Here is a 20,713-nt window from a genome sequence, read left to right on the forward strand (position 1 = left end):
CAGACTCAAACAGAAGATACGGTTGTAGGAAACGTGTCTGTCCTGCAAGAGTGGTTGTAATATCATTTTTTTTCAAATTGTAGGTGAATACACTTGCAGGAATACCAGCTGAGGTTGCAAGAATGCACCCTGATCGATTTTATTCTCACATATTTGAATAAATAATAAAAATAATATTTTGAAACCAGGACATACAAAAAATAAGATGCTTTCTACCAAATGGGTCAGGTGGTCCGAATCATCTTCTTTTGTTTGTAAACTTTCTTCTATTCCTGTTTAATTAATGGTGGCACTGTGCAGCAGTGCATAGGGTCCTGAACTCATTACTGGATGGTTATGCATTCAAATCCCAAGTGAGACACTTGGAGCAAGGTACTTAAACCCCAATTTTTTTGTGGTTATAACACACAACTGTATAAACATGTGTGAATGTCAGTCACTTTGGATAAAAGCATTAATCAAATAAATGAGTGATTTTTTTACTCTAAAGCAAACACATTTCATTAAAAGCACTGCAGGTTATTTTTTCTTTACAACACCTATTAGTAGTAGTATTATCATCAGTACCAAATAATAGTAACACAACTAAGAAAAAAATCAAACTGAGGGAATTTAATGTTCAAACACTCCATGTTTAGATCTAGAAGATGGATTTCAAAGCAACTTTCACTTCAGATATACCATTTCCCGTTTTTAGCTTAAGAGCATATACTGTAAGGACGTGAGAGAAAAAAAAAACATAATAAAATGCCTCCTGTCAGTTCTGAACTGCTTTATATGTTGTCCAGATCCTTCTGTTAGTGCTCTGTAAATTGCATGGGAGGCCCTTCTCTGTATGTGTGCCATATGACAATGTTTCTCGGCAGGACATCTGGTCTGATCATCCTAATAGTCTACATAGAGCCCGCTTTCTCTTCTGCTGTTAATGCCCTCACTGTTGTTTACATGAGTACGGATCAGTGCTGAATTTGATTTTTTCTTTGACTTAAGTACAGTTAGTCTCCTGCTCAGGGACACATTCTCATTTTTGACTCAAAATTGTTTTAAAAATAGCAAACGGCCTGCCATAAAATCAGCTAAGCCGCAACGCAAACTCCTTCACTGCCAGTTATAAACCCAGACAAACCTCTGCTCCTTGCCCTAAATCTTCTAGTTCATCTTCTTAACTGAAATGTCATAAATATTATGTTGGGACCACTTCCCGCTAGATGTGATTAAAATCATTGCTAGTCTATAACAGATCCAGATGAAACCACTTCAATGGTAAAAATAACACTTCTTCTGATTAAAATGGCATGAATATTGTGGTAGACCTCTTCAATACAAGCTTTGTGAAGATCGATTATACAATGGAGATGACATTTGCAGGCCACCTTCCTATCTCTGTACAAAAAAAGAAAATAAAAGATGTTGCTTTACCATATGGTAATCAGTAAAATTATGAATGACAGTTCAGAACATTCCTGCTGTATCACGTAAAGATCTTCTGCCTAATAAAAACAGAGCTGTAATGGTAAACTACCTGTGAGGGTGTTAAACTCACAGTTTTTAATCGTCAGAGGTCATATGTTAAACCACAAACATACTGAATGTGCCTGAGGTTACGCAACATCAGTAGAAAGTTATCCATTGTAAGAGAGGTCAAACAGGAAGACTTATTTTCCCTCTAGATGACTATTCCATATTTTCTGTGGTTAGAATTCTCAGAGGTTCTCTATACAGACAGTCTTTTTCCTCCCAGAGAAGATTGTTTTCTCTATATCAATCTATGTTTATATCACCATTCTCCACAGAGATGAATGGTAAAGCCAGTAGGATCTGGTATTAAATATGTAGTTTTACCCATGAGGAAACATCACATCTGACTCAAACCTGTTCCATAATAATCAATTGTAATGTCTTAAGAACATCTGGACTTGACTTACCATGTTGCTGCATGTTCTGTACCTGATATTTTTACCTTCACAGCTCCTGTGAAAAGAAGAAGAACATTTATTCTTATTTTGAGAGATTCAGTTAAATCCTGGAAAAGGTAAAGAACAAGACATAACCAAATGTTGCATTCTTGATTGAGTCCTGCATTTTGGTTCTTATGAATTTGAACCTGCAATTCCAGGTGAAATGAAAACTGTAACATACCGTATTACTGTAGATACAGAGTAGCATAAAAATACACCAGCAAAAGGGATTCCCTAAATCAATAAGATATATTTTTAAATAATAAACACATTTAAGCATAATCCTTTTTGTCAAAGTCTATTCACAAAAGATTATATTCTGTAACTGAACATGTTTTTCCAGACAAAGATAAACCCTGACAAATAAATCCTGACAGTTATTTCATATCTAATAACGTTAGGCACTGTTTCACCTGTCAGCCCTGAACTGGACTTCACCTGCTTTGAGCTTAATGAGACTGAACACAAACTTAACCACCTACTGAGCTAAAACCAGCAAACAGAAAGAGACAGCTGGAGATCTCTGGTATTGTCAAATCAACTAAAATAACTATATCGACAAATGGACCTTAAGTCCGATTGTTTCAGTTCCTGTGCTGTGTTGATTACAGCCCCGGTAAAATGCATGATTGGAAAAGATCCAGTATATGTTCCACTTATTTAGACAAACACAGAAAGGGACTCCTATAGGGATACTTACAGTAATACAGTACATACACGCTTTCCTTTAAGAACATAAGAGTGGCTACAAATGAGAGGGGCCATTTGGTCCATCTTGCTCACTTAGTAGTTCGGTAGCGAAATGTATGGAAGCCCATTTCCACCAAGGAGTAAAAAAAAACGTACTATGGTATCTCAGAATTGCGACTTAGTATCTCAGAATTGCGACTTTGGATCTCAGAATTCCGACTTAGTAATTTAGAATTCCGTCTTTATATCTCACAATTGCGACTTTTTATCTCACATTTGCGACTTCGAAATAGCCCACATTTCATTGTCTGTCCTTTTATTGTAACGGATACAGGTTCTAGGGCTTGTGCCCTCGCCGCTCCCACCTTACTTCATGCCTCACTGCATTGGCTCGAACCGGGCTTCCATATGAAGGAACCTAACATTATGTCCAGCTGTTTCTTAAAAGAACACTGAATTTCAGGGCCTCAGCCCTATAAACAGGGAAGCCTGGTCCCCACAATCTGACACCCACACCCATAATTCCCACATCTTTCTGTAAAGAAGGTTTCGTATTTGCTGTCTAAAATGAATTTCCTTTGCGTTCCTGATCCTTTGTTTCTGTTTTGCTACTGAATGAGAAATAGTTCCCTGTATTAACATTACCTACAGTATATCCCTTAGGTTCTTATATACATGAATGAAATGTCTTCTCAATTGTTTCTATTCTAGAAGGAAGGGATTTAGCACCCTTAACCTGTCTGCATATAACAATTCCCTGAGACCAAGAATCCTTCCTGCCGCTCTTCTTAGAAATGTATTTATAATATTATTTTTTATGACAGAGTTCTAACTGAGGTCATGGTTACTCATTTTATAGTTTGAGCATAACTTTCCTAAATTTTCCACACATTTTTCTGTAGATTCAAGCATTCTGTTGTATTTTGACTTCCCCACATTTGTTGATGAGGACACTGAAAAAACTAACAAACATCCCATCCCATTTGCGTGCGTTTTCCTAATACCAGTGTGAATCACTTTGAACTTCTTAATGTTAAATTTCACGCCATGTGTCAAACACTGCCATGATTTTGTCCACGTCTCTTCCTTCCACAGAAGATTGTTTTCCCCATATCAATCCATGTTTATATCACCACTCTCTTTGTAATTCTATTGACACTATTTCTATGTTTGCTCATCTGGAATGTGTGATTCCAAATCAGAATGTAATTGCAGATTTGTTTATTTAGGATTTTTTAAGGAAATACTTTGAGGTGTGAATAAAAGTGAGCCATCTTTTCTGGAATTCAGTTAGGACAAATGTGACTTTGTACAGTTCAATATCATTACAGTATAACATTTTTAATGTTATTCAAGATATTATACAATGGCATGTATTGTGTTCCCATTTCATCAGGTAAGAAAAAATATGGAATACACTATACATACATCACATTTCCATCCATGTCTGCATTAGGTAGTTTAGAGCCTGCAACTACTGTTAACTTTTTATTCTTCAAGTTAGCCTCCAAAGATTCTTGACTGCTTGTTTCCTCTAGTTTCAGGTCTACACTGCTTTTATGTTATTTCGTTAAAATGCACATTTACAGTGTAACAATGCAGGTTTTTGGGAGGAGCCATGGCAAACACGGGTAAATGCCAACGCCTCGTCTGGGGGGGCAGAAGCCCCAGTGTGAGGTCAGCAAAAAGAGAAAGGAGAAAAAGAGAAAGGAGAAAAGGAAAAAGAAAAATACACCTCATGGAACAGAGGCATCCAGGCTGTACTGTCCCTATTTAGCGGGGTCCAACCTGGGGAAAAATTCTCTGCTGGGAACAGCAGGATCCAGACTATTTTTTCCCATTTTAGCTGGGTCCAGACTGGAGTAAAAAGAGATCTAGGCTTAAAACTTAGCCTGTCCCTCTGAGGATACACGGCGGGATAGGAGAGGGAAAAAAAGACGGCTTTACACTCTTTCTTCACAATCCCCTCCAAGACTGTCGCTGTAATATTCTTTCCTTGCGGGGGTCTGTTGCAACCCTGAATTCGTCTTCTCTCAGCTGCAACTAACTCAGGACTACGTCCTGCTAGCTGGTCTCCGGGGAGGTGTTCAGTGTGTTCTTAAATGGCTCCCACAGTTCTAATCCAAAATTAACCACCCCAGCTGTGGGTGTCAAGGCAATGTGCCACCCTTAGACAAGGGCTCCGCCTCCACACTGAACACACCCCACGCAGTGCCACAGTATCTTAGTTTGTAGCACATTGCCCAGTTGGTGTGACAGTAAAGCAATGTAATCTCTCAGACATCCAATTACAGAGAATTCAGAAATTATGCCAGAATTATCTCCTTCTTTTGACTCTAAGAAAAAAAACCAACCAAAATACAATCACTGGCACACATGGCACCACAGCCTGTTTGATCCTCGCTCTTTCACATTGTTTCCCTTTCAAGGAAAGCTGAACAGTCCTTCTCCTCCCAGGTTTCTCTTCACTTCGTACTACTCACACAAGTCACTAGATCTTCACACTGACTCTTGTCTCTCAGTCTTCATTAAATCACCAGGCACTGAAATATTCAAGCTTATTAACTCCATATTGCAAATTCCTTAAATTTCTCTAATCAGACACTAATGTATTCAATCAGATTAACCATTCACAATTGTCACTAAAGTCCCTTTAATGCAACTCTTAATTGAAAATGTTCTTACAAATATGCCCCTATGCCCCTCTCACCTTGTGCTTGAAGTATACTCCTGGGTAAACACAAGATGATCTTCCACAATGAGTAACATTTAAGATCATCAGCTATTTGGCTGATCCTGTTTGGCCAGATTCTGTTTGGCCTCTCTGTAACAAACACTTTTGTCCCTGATGCAGCAGCAGCTGGTTCATTTTCCCTAACTTCACACTCTCCAAGACCACCCATCTGCCATCTGATGGACTCAGCCTACTGACAGACTCAGCCTGTGCCCTCTAGACTCCTCTCACATGGCTCTGAAGAGAAGATACACTACTACCTTGCCAAGCAAGTCCCCACTCTGAAACTGTAATTTCTCTCTAGCTCACCGAGCTTTAACAACTCAATTTGTTGCAAATGAGCTCTCACTCTCCTTTTTCCAGATTGGAACATAAACAAAGACTAGAACCCTTTTCCTCCCAGCTGGTCTTATAATAAGCCCAGAGGCGTGACTAGTTCCGCACAGAACCTTTCCTGAAAGCTAATTTCTTTCACGTGAAATTTCCCTCCAATTTTCCAATTAAAAGGCAGTCATCTTGGCTCAAGGTCATACTACAGGCCTTGAGTTTTGAGGCATGATGATGGCTTTCTCACAAAGCCACCTCTCATTACCTCACAGTATCCTACAAATGAAGTCTCATTTAATTGGTGACTTCTCTGATTGCAGATTGGTATCTATTAAATTAAAACTAATTTTACTTTTTTAGTGTTAGCCTAAAAAAGATCTTGGTACACTTAAAAATTAGGAATATCCTTTGTTTGCACTTTGGAGTAAGACAGTAACAGATCATTTCAGTTTGGAGAAATCCACATACAAAAAGGAAGGTAAACTGGATTTTCAAAGGCTTTGGTCTAATTTTGCAAATGTTATAGCAAATTTGACCAGTTACAAATAAAAAAAGTTTATATTCTAACATTTATTACAAAAATGTTTATTTCTGTATATTATTATAGAATTAGAAATTATAGTAGTTTTCAAAAAATATAAAACTACCTAGAAATTAATTTATATGTTACATTACCTTTTTTGTTTTTCATGTTTTTTTAATTCATTCCATATTTTATACAGTATGTATTTATTACACTGTATGTAAATTAAATGTACTGTAATTGTGCAATAGGTCTTATAACAAATACTCAAAAAAGTAAAAATAAATGAAGCAATTAATTCAAAGATATGTATAAAATTTTCATCCACACTAAGGAACATCAACAGGAACCGTGAAATACAATGTGATCACTATTATGCCCCTCTTATCTTGAGCTCAAAGTTTTATTGCCCACTTACAGTATGACTCACTTAAGGAAAGACTTAAAAAATGACTGGCTTACGGGCATAGCTTATCTGACTAAAATAGTGACATGATGAGCATGGTTTTTGTTTGCTGAATTATCTTCTTGATGGAGGGCTATTCACTTCAGAAGAATTAAAGCTCACAGGAGCCAAAGAAACTTCGACACAAATCCAGAAAAGACAAGGCAATAGGCACACAGGACTAGGTTCCAAGAAAAACTGAACTGAGACATTATGTGAATTTTATCTCAAGACCCTTTATTATACAAACTGCAGAAGAAATCAAATTTGAACAAAGCCTATTTCCTCTTTTTCCTTTCAGACCTTTACTATTTACATATGTGTTTACTCTACCATAAAACCAGATACATTGTCTTTTCTACAGGACTTCACCTGAATAAGTGCTTTAGTCTGTGAACAAGCAATGGTTACAGTGTCTGTAAACTTTTAATGAGAGTGTGAATGTTTCTGACTTAGCACAGATCAACTGTGACGAAGATGACATGATGACATTATCAGTCCCCAGCTCTGACCCCCATGTGTGTCATGCCTGTCTGAAAGGAGTCTAACTGACTGGACTGACTGGTTCTCAAACCAATGGTACTGATTCTCTGGCTGACTGGTTGTGTGAGTGACTGGACTGACTAGTGCTCTGGCTGAGTGGAGTGTCAGACCCTCTGGCTGACCAGTTGTCTGGCTGATTGGACTGACCAGTTGTCAAACTGACTGGACTGACTGGTTTCCTGACTGACTGAAGTGACAGGTTCTCTAGCAGACCAGATGTCTGACCGACTGGACTGACCATTCTGACTGGTTCTCTGGCTGACTGGTCTGAATGTTTCTCTGGCTGAGTCCCAGCTGGCCTCTGCTGGCTGTGCAAAAAGGGAGCAGAACTGTTTTGTCATTTGACTGGTTGATGGGTCACGAACTCTAAATCTCCAGTCCATTTATGGACTCTAAGTCAAGGGCTCATCAAAGTAAAAGACAGAAAGACAGCTCCTGTCACATACTGTATCTTTTCAAAATTCAAACTATGTACAGTATGTAATCAGACTGTCATTATTACAACTCGGTCATTTTGAGTCTGACTGCAATTTTATTGTTAACAGGCTTTGACTGGTTTTGATTATATGTATGATGCTGTGATTAAAATTCTATCACTGGGAAAATGTAGCAAATTATGTGTTACACAGATAAAAATTGGGCAAGAAATGCAAGTAAATACTCCAGCTACATTTATTCATTTATATGGGAATGACCAAATAAATGAATACAGTAAATGAATAAATAAATAAGCATATAAATACCATGGAAAGAAGACAAAGAAGTATGCATGCCATTCTATGATTGTTGTGCCTGTTTTCAATTAATCACGTTGCCGAAGAATTCAACATTCAAAGACAATGAAGGATATCATGGGAAGTTTTGTTTCTTGCACTTTATAAAAAACACCTTATCACTTTGAAGCCTTTCAATAAAACTGTGCAGTAATATTATACATTGTATCTTTATTAACTACATTTTTCAGACTTAAGCATTGCTTACTTGATTTGCAGATTAAGTTACACTCAATAATGGATTTATAAAAGTTTCACTATTGAAATAACCTCATTACAATGGAATGTACTGTTCTGAAATATTAAAATGTAACTGTCCTGGTAAAATAAAATGTCAGGAGTTGCATATGGTTACAATAAAAAAATAGAATTTTGATAAAAAAACACAACTAGATTTGATCTGTTCTTTCTTTCAAATATAAATGTATGTGATCTGTATAACTGTTGTACTGTAGACCCCTCTTCAAAAGAGTTTTTGGAATTTTAGCAGAATCGCCTATGGATTTTCCTTTAGGGTGCCGGTGCAGTAAAATATGAAGACAACGCCCAACTCACTCCTCTCTGCTCTGCAGAATATTTTTTCTAATCTAGAATGAAAGACTGTGCAAATGACCCACCCTAAGTCCTAAAAGATAAAACAGCTGGTGTTCTTACACTAAAACCTTCTCCGCAATGTCACAGTTTCACATGGAAAAACAACACTGCAATATGTACAGCTTGCCTACAAAACTTGTGATTTTCTTTAAAAAAACACACTGTACCCACAATTGACATACTTTCATAATGACACCCAGTGTGATGAAAATATACATCATGTTTTCATTTAAGTACGACTCTGATATAAAAGCTGATTCTCAAGAGGTACTTAACCTCTGCAACCATAGCCCTGACCTTAGTAAACAGACGAAACAGAAGGCAGCCAACAGTGAGCCTCAGCAGTTACTGGATTAATTTAGTTCCATGTTTTAGAGTTTCACATGTTCCCATTCCTGCTGCATGTGATCTTGCTGTGTCAGTAATTGAGCAAGAGCAGGAGTGGTGAAGGTAGGAGGTGGTTCTGCACACAAAGTAGCGTGGAATAACTTGGAACAAACTATGCAGCCATATTTTGGAAACAGGCTCACCAGGATCCATCAGGAACATATGAATGAGATTCCAGGCTCAGTAAGACACGAAATGTAGAGCACAGTGGACAAAATGGAGCTCTTCTCAAAAGTCATCTCTCTCTCCTCTATTCTAGTGTCAATAAGTTGTGTTAAAATTTTAATTTGTCAGGAACAGAACTCCAGGATGAAAAGGTCCCTGAATAGACAGTGGCACAAAGATCACAAGCAAGTGTTTGACAGCTTTACTTATGGGCTTAGGACAACCTCGCAATGCCAGTTTGCTCCACCCACAAAAAGGCCTGTTAAGAATTAAGAGGAAGTATTAGCGCTGACTAAGAGGACTTAATCACATCTGTAAGAGTATAATACAGTACAGCATCTTCTAAGCCACAAAGAGCCTCCACTGACCCGCCATTCAGACATCTCCGCAGTGAGTAGGATGCTCCGCCGCCACAGGTTCGAGAGCAGTCGCTCCAGGATCCCCACGCGTCCCAGCCCGTGTCCCGTTCCTCGTCCGAGCGGGTGATCCTGGACGTCTGCAAGGGGGCGGAACAGAAATCACACCACATTAAAGAGAAAGCAACATTGCTACAGTGGATCTGTAGAACGGTTAAAGTGTTCACTCACTCGGTGAATGTGCTGAACCGTTTTCTCAAGCACTGTGCTAAAGAGGTGAAAACTGAATTCCAATAGTTAAGAAGCTGCATTTATCTATGCCTTTATTTCCTGCAGAACTGTTCTGCATGCTTCTGTGTTAGAGCAATGTTGGACAGTATACAGTATGCCTGTTAATAGTGCTGCACGCTGTGGTCCAATTACAACACTGCAGTAACATCTAACAAGACTCCTTTTCTGGTTCCTTTTTTAAATGCAATTACTTAACATAATCACTGCCAGTTTGTTAATGCATGTACTGTAATAGGCACTCTATTTAGCAAGTCACTCAAACACAGGGCACATGCACTTGCCATACCAGACTGTCCTCCGCCATTATGTCTGTGTGTGTGACAGGCCTAAAATAGAGCTCTCTGCTCCATGGAATGCTTTAATAGCTCTCCTGGAATGTCTTCATGTTCTGCCCAATGTGACGTTATTCATTGTTTGGCTCTGGCATGTTTATTACACATAATTCCCCATATTCTTAATATTCGTCTTGTGCATCGGTAATTACTGTCACACGCCGTTAGCAACAGAGTGAAAGAAAAAGCACCGTGACAGCATCTGTTCCACCTTGAATGAAATGGCTTTGGCAACCTTCCATTCCCCTGTCAGGGCAGAGTAGCAGAGCTGATGCCAACGGTCATTGAGATTCAGAAAATTAAAAACACAGCAAACACCATTAACCTCGAGCAATTCTGTACAAATCAACCCAGCTCACGGAGAGCCAGAATTCAGTGGTCTCCTCCCCCAAAACCAAGGAAGCTAAATTAGACTATGTCTGTATATAATTGTGTTAATATGCCTTTTACAAAAAGCAATTTTATATTGTTTCTTTGACACTATTATTTCATCTAACATATCTGCTTACATTTAAAAAGCTTTATAAAAAGGCAAAGGATTCTGAAGCTTTTAAAGATCTTTTAAAGGCACTGTATGCAAAACTGACTCTAAATGAAGACCATCCTTAGTGATGATATTGTAAAACAAATCATACAGCGGCAACTGATTTGAAGTTATACTCTGAACATTATAAGGTGATCAGGAACTGTTTTTGTCTACAAACATTCTAAATTATTGGACAAAATAAGCTTTCTAAATTTTCTCATGAAAGTTAATAGAACACTAAATTTAGTTTTCTGAGGGCTGAATGGCCTGATGTGAAAGGTCTTTTAGCTCAATATCCTGAAATTCCATACTGCACCATTGGTTCTCTGTTCAGTTAAGCTGTGGTACATGTCTGGCCTGGAAAAAGAGATTTTTATTTATTTTTCATTCCTCACCTATGTTGTTACATCATCCTTTGGGAGAATGAAGCAGTACTAGTAGGAAATGTCAAACATTCTCAGGAGTGCAGAATGAGTATTTTTAACTCATTACAGGTAAGGCTCACAGAAATAGAAGTCAATAAATATTGGCTCTGATGATCTAGGCCATGTTTTGCCAGAAACAACTGGATAAGATCCTTACATCAAATAGCTACTAACAACCAAACGACCTACAGTACATGGGCAGTACAGCCTCCTCCCATTTTTTACTTTCTTATGCCTTATAGCAGACATCAATCTCAAGAAGATGAAACTATCCTAAAAAGACAGTGCTTACTCTTAGAAACTATCAAAATGTCTAAAAAGTTCATTAAAACTGAAGAGTGTAATGAGCAGTAAATTTTAAGACTATTAAAAATATATTTTGAACTTGAATGCTTAAACACACAGGCTGAGGCAGAGGTTTGAAGCTTATTTTCTCCTTTATATGGTCTGGAATGTTCATTGTATTTAATTTGGACCTTGTTTCATGTAGCTGTATCTTTATATTTCCTTGTCTGGACCCCTTTCCTTTTGCCAACCTTTCCAAATATCTTCCCTATGAAGCCAAAATAGACACTTCTGGAAACACCCTAAGAAAAGGCCATGAATGGACACAACAGACGGTTTATCAGGCTTTATGTCATTTCAAGATTGTATCACTAAAAAGCTAAACAAGGTCTTGCATGCTAGGAATATTTTTGTCACAGAAAAATCATTAAAATGTATCCATAATAGTCACAGATCGGAACAAGCTCATTATTGTGTTAGGTTGTAGCTTGTTCCTATGAGTGTGAAGACACCTAATGTGGAAAATGCTGCACTCAAAACACTGACTTTGTGTCCGAGTTATTGTCAATAAAAGGAGTCTGAAAAAAGCCACCAAAATTATGTCTGACCCCACTCACCCCAGTCCTAAATTGTTTGTTCCCCTACCATCTGGCAGAAGGTTCCGGTCACTCCAGTCGCACACAACTAGACTCCAAAACAGCTTCTTCCCCAGAGCTGTCAAGTTGGTGACGCCCCCACTCCCTCCCACCATATTATGATCTCTCCTAACGTCTTCCTGTACCCACAACGACTGTACTCCTACACCACTACACACACATGTAAGCCGAAATTGTACTGTCCCCTCGATAGCCCAGTAAAACTGTAACAGGCATAATAATATTTAATATTTATTAATTAACCATACTATTTTTAACCATACTATTTTTGCACTGTTCCAAGAATTACCTTGCACTGTTTTTGTCCTGTTATATTTTCTCTGTTTGCGGAATTTTGCACAGTTTTGATTACTTGATTACATGTTATTTATGTTATGTTATTACATGTTACTGTTATTGCTATTGTGTTACTGTCTATTGTCTTATCTTCTGTCCTATTTATATACTGCACCTGAGTGACTAATGAGAAACACTTTTCATTATACTATGTACCTGTGTAAGTTTAATGACAATAAAGTTGAATTGAATAAAAAAGCACTGCAACGCACCAGGTTGGAAGTTATTCTATTTCTTTAAAGACAAGGGACTGGGAGTTTAAACTGGGATGCCACCCTGTTCTGTAGTGGAGTTACCCTAAGCAATCTGGGTACCTATCAATCCTCCTGCATGGACTGGAGCAGTCAGAGTAAAGTACCTTCGCTCTACAATACAACATCTGTGTCCTGAAAGGGGATTTGAACCCCAACCCTTTAATTAAGAGAAGAATGCCTTAACCACTCCTTTACACTGCCCTGTAAGTCCCAATAAAACCTTAGGGGAGACAGATCCTCACTACGTGTAGTTTTTCACACCTAATCATTTTCCAATTGAAGAGATAATTATCTTGATAATAACAATCTATGTCATAAGACAACAAATAATTTCATACAAAAAGACTGTAGCATTTAACATTTGAACAAAATTCACAATTCCTCAAACATTGACTTCATTACTCCAAAACTACAGTACATTCAACATATGTAAGTACATCGGAGGATATTTATGTGACAGGTGCAGGTCATCTGATGGCTCTCTCACACTCCTCTTCTGGCTGTGTCCCAAGGAATGTACATTTTGGGTAGAAATAGTTTTGATCCTCAAAAGTATTTGGGGAAGAATATACCCTCAGAAGCTGAACTAGCACTCTTTGGCTGTTCAGAGGCAAAATCCAGACTAACAAAGTAAGAACAGTGAGCACCCATGATTTCTATAGGCACTGTGGAGCAATCCCATAGGATCTGGGGATCCCTTTTCTTTACTGTTTTGAAAAGGGTTAAGCTTTGTATTTTGTATAAGTTTTGTATTTGTATATGTTCCTGATTGTTTTACACACACATCTATTGCTTTTATCATAGAATTTGACTGTTATTCTTATTTCAACAAGACACAAGAAAAAAAAAGGCAAAAGCAAGTCTGAGATGTGTTTCTCTGTTTTTTCTTTGCTTTGTGCAATTCTTGTATCATTATTATTATTATTATTATTATTATTAATTATTATTATTATTTAGCCCTGGTGTGAACCCTACAATGGAGTGTCCCATCCAGGGTGTATCCCCGCTGCACCCACTGATTTCCAGCTCCCCCGCCATCCTGAATCGGATTTAGTGTTAGAGAATGGATGGATGAATAATACTACTAATAATAATGCAGCCGTTAGATGTCCAGTCCGGGACCCACGGAATCCCAACACTGTATCCGGGAAAACTGTCGAACTAACAATCAAGACAAGACTGAAATAAAAGAACTGCCTCTACTGCTTAAATTATTACCAGCTCCTGCCAGATCCCTACTCTGTTGTTACCGTTAACGACAGGGTGCTCCAGAGATCTGTTAGTGTCCTGCTATCTTTCCAGGTCTGCACTGTGTCTGAGCTAAGAAGCACCGATATCCGGTAAGGTTAATCTTAATAATAGGTGGTTTTATACTCAGGAGTCCCAAAAACCTATGATCAACCATGCATGTCACATGCAATATTGAGTCCAAAGGCTTTCCTGCACCAATCTAATCTCTGTCTGATATATCTTGTTCTTACCTAAAAGCCAGGCAGGGAGTGTATTTTCCTGGCACTGCCTCACTAATAATAGGAAAGTTGGCTCCTAAGGTAAATGATGTCAGCAACCCCACTCTGGCGCCAGAAGCAAAAATGTGATGCACATCCCTATGGTGCTCCTTTTCAGGAGACTAAAAGTATGAGCAAACACCTTTTCTGCAGTTTTCTCAAAAATGGCCATAACCTCCAATTCATAGTCCATGCACTTAGCAGCAATAGCCTCTTCTTAAACCTGATACTGTACTGTATGTTCTGCATGCACATGTGAGTGTTCCCTGGAAAAAGCAAAAGAACCATGCATGCATGACAAAGTGACTCGCATCTACGTTCTTGTTTAACTATCCTGCAGAGGTGGAAGCCTGAGGATGGACTGCTGGTAGATTTGCTTTGCCCTGGCCCCCTAATGTTTGCAATATTTTCTACCACACAGATTCAAGCTTTACTCTGATTTTACTCTACTGCACTATACCAACTGGTGCGGTACTCTGATTTTACTCTACTGCACCATACCGCCTGGTGCGGTACTCTGATTTTACTCTACTGCACCATACCGCCTGGTGCGGTACTCTGATTTTACTCTACTGCACCATACCGCCTGGTGCTGTACTCTAATTTTACTCTACTGCACCATACCGCCTGGTGCTGTACTGTGATTTTACTCCACTGCACCATACCACCTGGTGTTGTAGTCAGATTTTATTATGCTATACCACACTTCTATTTTAGCATGACCAGCTTCAATACACTTCAAGAAGGAAAAACTATTGTGTATTTTCACAGAACAGGCTTCAGTGAAAAGCAACAACAGGACACATTCTTGTTTTTTTTAACTTGTCATCAATGTGCTGCCTTTTGTTAACGTAGTCGAATTGTTTTCAGCTGCCTACATCCCAGAATATGTCATCAGCTTCGCTGAATTTCCTTTTACTTCCTCTCTTCTGTTCTCCCTGCTTAGCTTGTAGGAGCTCTGTACATTGCACAGCCTGTGCAACTCTATCTGCTCCATGTCCTCTGAGTCCAAACCATAGAATAGGAAAAGAAACTTCAAAGCAGGGAACCTTTGCAAGGAAAATAATAATAATAGATTGGATATCTCTATCTATCTATCTCATCCCTATATGCATAAAGTAGTTTATGGTATTATTCTGGAATGCCGGCTTATAGCTATTATAGACTAAACAGAAACTAGCAATTCTGGATGAATAAATACTTTTAGGGCAGGCTCTTAATAGAATAATACTTCTTCTCCCATATTTGAATAGGCAGGAGCTTACACTCGATGGTATTAACACTGGTATGAAAGGAATCTATTGTAACCATTTTTGGCTGCAATATCCAAATTCCACTGATGTGTATACAGCACGTAGCTCAGTATATCACTGCGACATGTCCTTTGTGGTCTTCACATTTTTATTGGCCAGACATACATCATTACATACAGTATGTTGTGAGGTACACTGTCTTAAAGGAAGTATATATATCATCCTGAAATCTCAGTTGTTTTCAAAAGACGTCTTTTTTTACCTAGAAATCTGGAAGCATTTCAGGTGAATTCAGTCAGGCCTGAAAGGTTCTGCCAAACAGCTCTGTAATTCTAGTCACTAGAGATCAAGCAGAAGTCAAAACCACTTTAGCCGCCTCATGACTGAAGTTCTCTGAAGTAAAACGTGAAGCATCAGCTGTTTACTTTTCCTGCACATTTCCTAAGACGTGGCTCAAAAAGTATGACATGCATGTTTGAATCACTGGAAAACTTTCCAGCTCACATTCCCAACCTGGCAAAATTGAAAACCTATCATTTTGATCAGGAAGAAATATTAAGTAAAATATAGATGAATTTTAAATATCATATATCATCATTCTTATTACTTATCTTAAGAATTAACATTTTTCCAATCAAAGTTTTATTTATGATATATAATAAAAACTGTTTTAATAGCATTCTCACTCACATAAAACTAAATTCAGCTCATTTGGGATGGTGCATACATTGTCCTTGTCTCTGTACATGTTTCCACTTGGATGAAATTCTTAGGTAAAATGTAATGTTGTAATGTTTGTAGTCTAAACAGTAGGTGCTTATTCTTTAAATAGTTTCATCTGTTTAAATAATACTGTGTGGCAGAGTTTTTGATTAATATAGGTAGATCATACCTTATGTCGGAATTAGCTGTGATCCCTAGTGCACCACAGATCCTAGAAGCAAGGAGCACTGATCCATCATAGAAGGAATAATGACACACAATAAGTTTGAATCAGGGTCATCAGCAGTCTTATGTCAACGGTCTTGATCCTGTCTAGTGTTCAGTAAATGACAGGCATAATCTTATCACCTTTTACTACATGGGACTATTCTAATTATAATGCTTCATCAAAGGAGTGCTCAAATGACCTGCACAGATTAATGTAAATACTAGGGTTAAGCCATAGAAGCACACCAAAATGCTAAATCCCAATCTCTGGAGAACAATTGACATAAAATCAAATCAGTTGTGCCTATACACACCCTGTTGTCAACCAGCTTTAATAGAAGTGACTAAAAATGCCTTAAGATATTTGCCAGCATGGTAACTTAACATGGCTGTCTATAATTATGGCTAGCATGGCTGCAGACGGATATCTGTTGCTTTGAAAGAGGTATGATTATTGGGGGTGTAGGAGAAGTACTGATTATAAGGTAGATGTTTCAGTATCCAGAACAGTTGAACTTGCTGATATTTGATGAGCACCAGTGTATAAGGTGACGTCAGCATGGACTTCCAAGGGAAAGACGTCCTCAAGACAGGGCAGCTCCGGGACCATGATATCTTTGTATTCATTTGAAATGCAAGACAAAACAGGTGAGCAGATTACTTGATTGCAAATTTTAATTTGGGGGCAGGAACAGCCAGTTTATTCTAAAATGGTCCATCAAGAACTACAAAAAGCAGGATACCACAGTCAGGTTGCAGTGCATAAACTGCTCATTGAACTTGACAATGCATGTTTGCGACTCCAGTCTTGCAACGAACAATCTGTAGGCAATGGACTACCGAGCAGGTGGAGAAACATACAGTAATATGGTTAGATAAGTCATTCTTCAGCATGTTCTCAACAGACAGATGAGTTCACAAGTGGTGCCAACCTAAAGAACTCTATCGGCCTGTGTGTTTGATTCCAGCAGTGAAGGTTTCAGTGGTGAACAACGGTGGTGGTGGTTCCTGGCATTGTTTGCGTGCACTACTGTCCTTAGAAAACAAGGTCCATGCTAATCATTACTTATTGGTACTTAAGTGATCATCGTCACCCTGTGGTGCAGCATTTCATTTCTGCTGGGCATGTCTTCCAGGATGACAACACCCTCATCCACAGAGCACATGGCTGCCCAGTGGTGTGATGAATGTGATGCTGGTATTATTCAGAAGTCACAGCCTTCTCAGTCACCAGGTCTGTACCCATTCAATTATTTATGGGGAAATTCTAGAATTCTGCCTGACACAGCAATTTACACCTCCTCCAGTCAGGCGTGAACTGACCGACTGCCTCATGGAAGAATGGTGCTGCATCCCTGCTGTCGAATTGCAGATGCTGATAGACTATATGCCACAGTGCTACAGGCCATACTGGCTGCATGTGATGACCCATTGTGCTTTCAAATGAGTTAACATCGGTATTTCTATTTTTTGTCCACTACCTATAGCCATACTATTTCCAGTAGAAAAAGCTTGCAGTCTTTAATGGCTACAGCAGCCTCTGTCTGACGCCATGCAGGCCATGTTAGTTTAGCAGGGCAAAGAGCAAATGATATGAGTCTGTGGGGGTTTAAGCTAATTTCCCTGGCCATGACCATGACCACTGCCCTAGTATCAGACTGAAATGTGTTCAGGAAATCTGAGAAGTAAATGGTGACCAGAAGCCAAGAAGCTGCTCTGTTGGATTTGCACCCCATGACCTGCCCCCAGACTGATTCTTTACAAATACTAAACTTTCATTAACTAAAGCACCGCACAAGGCTTGAATGCTAAATAAAAAACACTTATAAGAACGTTCTAGCTCCCAATGGCCTGGTGACGGTTCCAGACTTACACAATGAATGAATGGCTAGGGCTGTGTGTTAAATAAAAACAAAAGCAGGAGAACGGCTAATGAAACCAAAGAAAGACAAGTCTTTGTTAAAGCTGGGCTAGCTAACCAAGAGCACCTCCAGTGGTCTTGATTCGTAATGCCCGGGAGGAAAACACATTGTGGTAGACTGAAGACTACCAATTACAAAATGGATAAAATAAATTACTGTTGCTTATAAAAGCAATAGTTCATCTCCGAAAAAGCTATTTTGTTTTTAAGCAAACCACGGGCACAGCAAAAGCATTTTAAATGAAGCTTATTGAGTAATCTTCAACTTCAATAACTGCACAATAGCACAAGTGCAATGTTTTCAGTGACCAGGGCTTGGACTCTGGCACTATAAAGAAAGATTATTAGCTTGGTTTTCAATTGTTTCCTCTGTGATAGAGCAGTAGAAGGCAGTTAACAGACCCATTCCAAAACTTGTATACCCCACGGGCTTTTCCTGTCAAAAGAAATGGAAGCATGCGTTTAAATTCAAACCTTCTTCAGGCCACCGCACACATCCTCATGCATTTTTCATTACCGATTGATATGCAATGCCCCAGATAATTGAATTAACACTTGACCATGACGTCTGGTAAAAGCAATTTCCTTCTATTCACAACAGATTCTCACTTCCATGGTAGCACTGATCAGAATTAAGAACTGGTCTGTGAAGCTTGCTTTTCCCAAGGAACAACTATAAGGCAATGGGACAAAGCTGATGTTGATTTTTTTAAACAAACAGAAGTATATATTTATATATATTTTGGTTGACACTTTTTTGTAAAGCAACTTACGTTGGCACCCGTTTATACAGCTGGAATAATTCAGATGAAACACCTCAAAGGAACAAAAGAAGAGTTTCACCTGGGATTTGAACCAATGGCCTTACCATTAATCACTAACCTCAAGAACCCTAGCTTTAGCTCCGTCTAAAAAAAAATAAATAATGTGCTGGTGTCACATTTTTCTTTAAGAAAGAAAAGTAAAGAGCATTAATAAAAGTACATTTTGGTACACGCCATTACAAAGACAAAGCCTTAGCCAGTCAGACTACAATTAACTCTGAGCCTCTCATAATTTCTCCCTGGCCAAGAATTGCTCAACAGGCAGTGTGGCCAGTGCCCCCAACACTCTAACCTTTACTGCTCATACGTGCTCAGCCATCAGTGTGGAGACTAATGAATGCAACTTTAACACTTAAGATTTAATGTTGTCTGAGTGTGTGAGAAGAAAGAAACATATTGAAGGGGATTTTTTTAAATACCCAGATTTAAAATGAAATTACTGCAGCAGGCATTCAAAGCCGTGAAGAGCTAAAATCAGGCAGTGGCCTCAGACCTCCACTCAAACAAAACACAGTGCATGTCTCCTTGTGATCAGCCAGTATCTGTCAGCATCAATGATACAGTGCCAGAGTCCTGCCTCTCTTTGAGAGACACTCATCTCACTCATTATAGGCTTAATGCCATTGATCTTCTGCTGCTGGTGATGCCATCTTTCAGCCAAGCCTCTGTAATTTTATCAATTGCACAGAATCTCCAGACCACCAATCTGACAACAAAATATGTATGTGATACAGTATATGATGTGTAGGTCAAAGTGGGCCATGTTTCATCATATAGGCAAACATCACATGCTGTAGAGTTTATTCTTTAAAATATCAGCATAAGTGACATAATTAAGTATGAAACTGAATCAAAATATACAGTACACTACTCCCACCAATAAATCACAAATAAACAAAACAACACAGGTCACCTGCTTTTAAAAATCATTGAATGATAAAGATGATCAAAGAAGGACACAGCCCTGCCAAGATTATTCTACAAACATGGACTACATGTGTTCTTGACAATGAGTTCTGATTCAAACCACTTGGTGCATTGGAAAAGTATTTGAGGAAAAATAACAGGATTTTCCATGTTTTGTTTGATCTTGCCAATTAAAGAAGTAAAGAGTAAACAAAGCCTGATTTCAAGCCCTGAAAAGAACGATGCACCCTTCGAGCATTTGTTTGCCCAACGTCTTCAGAAATTTGAAAATAACTTTTCATTCCTAGAATGGGCCTTTTCCCTAGCTGCTGTGAAAACATGTGAGCAGTTCATTGCAGACAGCAATGGTAGGAGTTGTGTGGTTTTCAACTCCCTTATCACCCAAATTAAAAATTCACTTTAGCACAACAACAATATTCGTTCAAGCACACAGGACACTACCTACTACTTTTCACAGTGGCATAGTGAAATAAATTCACCTCAGACAGTTGTCTCCTACCAGTGTGTGAGAAAGAAGGAGACAATTTTGGCTTGTTGTGGATACCCTGCCAACTCCAAGCCACAGGGTTTCACAATAGTACATTGCAAACAGCACCTTTTTCCTTTTGGGGCTGGGTAAGCTTCTAAAACTCCCACAGAGGAGAATTATAACTAATTGCACATGCATAACATAGTTGTGGAATGGTAAAAAAAATTAAATGAGATGTTTTAGTGTTATTTAGACTGAAGGAAGAACCACAAGGTATCAGG

General features: G+C 38.6%; 1 protein-coding gene across 1 annotated transcript in view; it reads right to left on the reverse strand.

Annotated features, from left to right (window-relative positions):
• adamtsl3 (ADAMTS like 3) overlaps positions 1-20,713 on the reverse strand; it is a 164,192-nt gene that overhangs the window by 69,499 nt on the left and 73,980 nt on the right. Inside the window, exons 4-5 of the mRNA XM_088640746.1 lie at positions 9,508-9,635; positions 1,926-1,971 (exon numbers count right to left, since the gene is read on the reverse strand). Coding sequence (XP_088496872.1) covers positions 1,926-1,971; positions 9,508-9,635 — 174 coding nt within the window. The remainder of the gene's footprint in view (positions 1-1,925; positions 1,972-9,507; positions 9,636-20,713) is intronic.

The sequence above is a fragment of the Lepisosteus platostomus genome, chromosome 7 (genome assembly GCF_059453375.1).
Source record: "Lepisosteus platostomus isolate fLepPlt1 chromosome 7, fLepPlt1.hap1, whole genome shotgun sequence".
In the NCBI taxonomy this organism is placed as follows: Eukaryota; Metazoa; Chordata; class Actinopteri; order Semionotiformes; family Lepisosteidae; genus Lepisosteus; species Lepisosteus platostomus.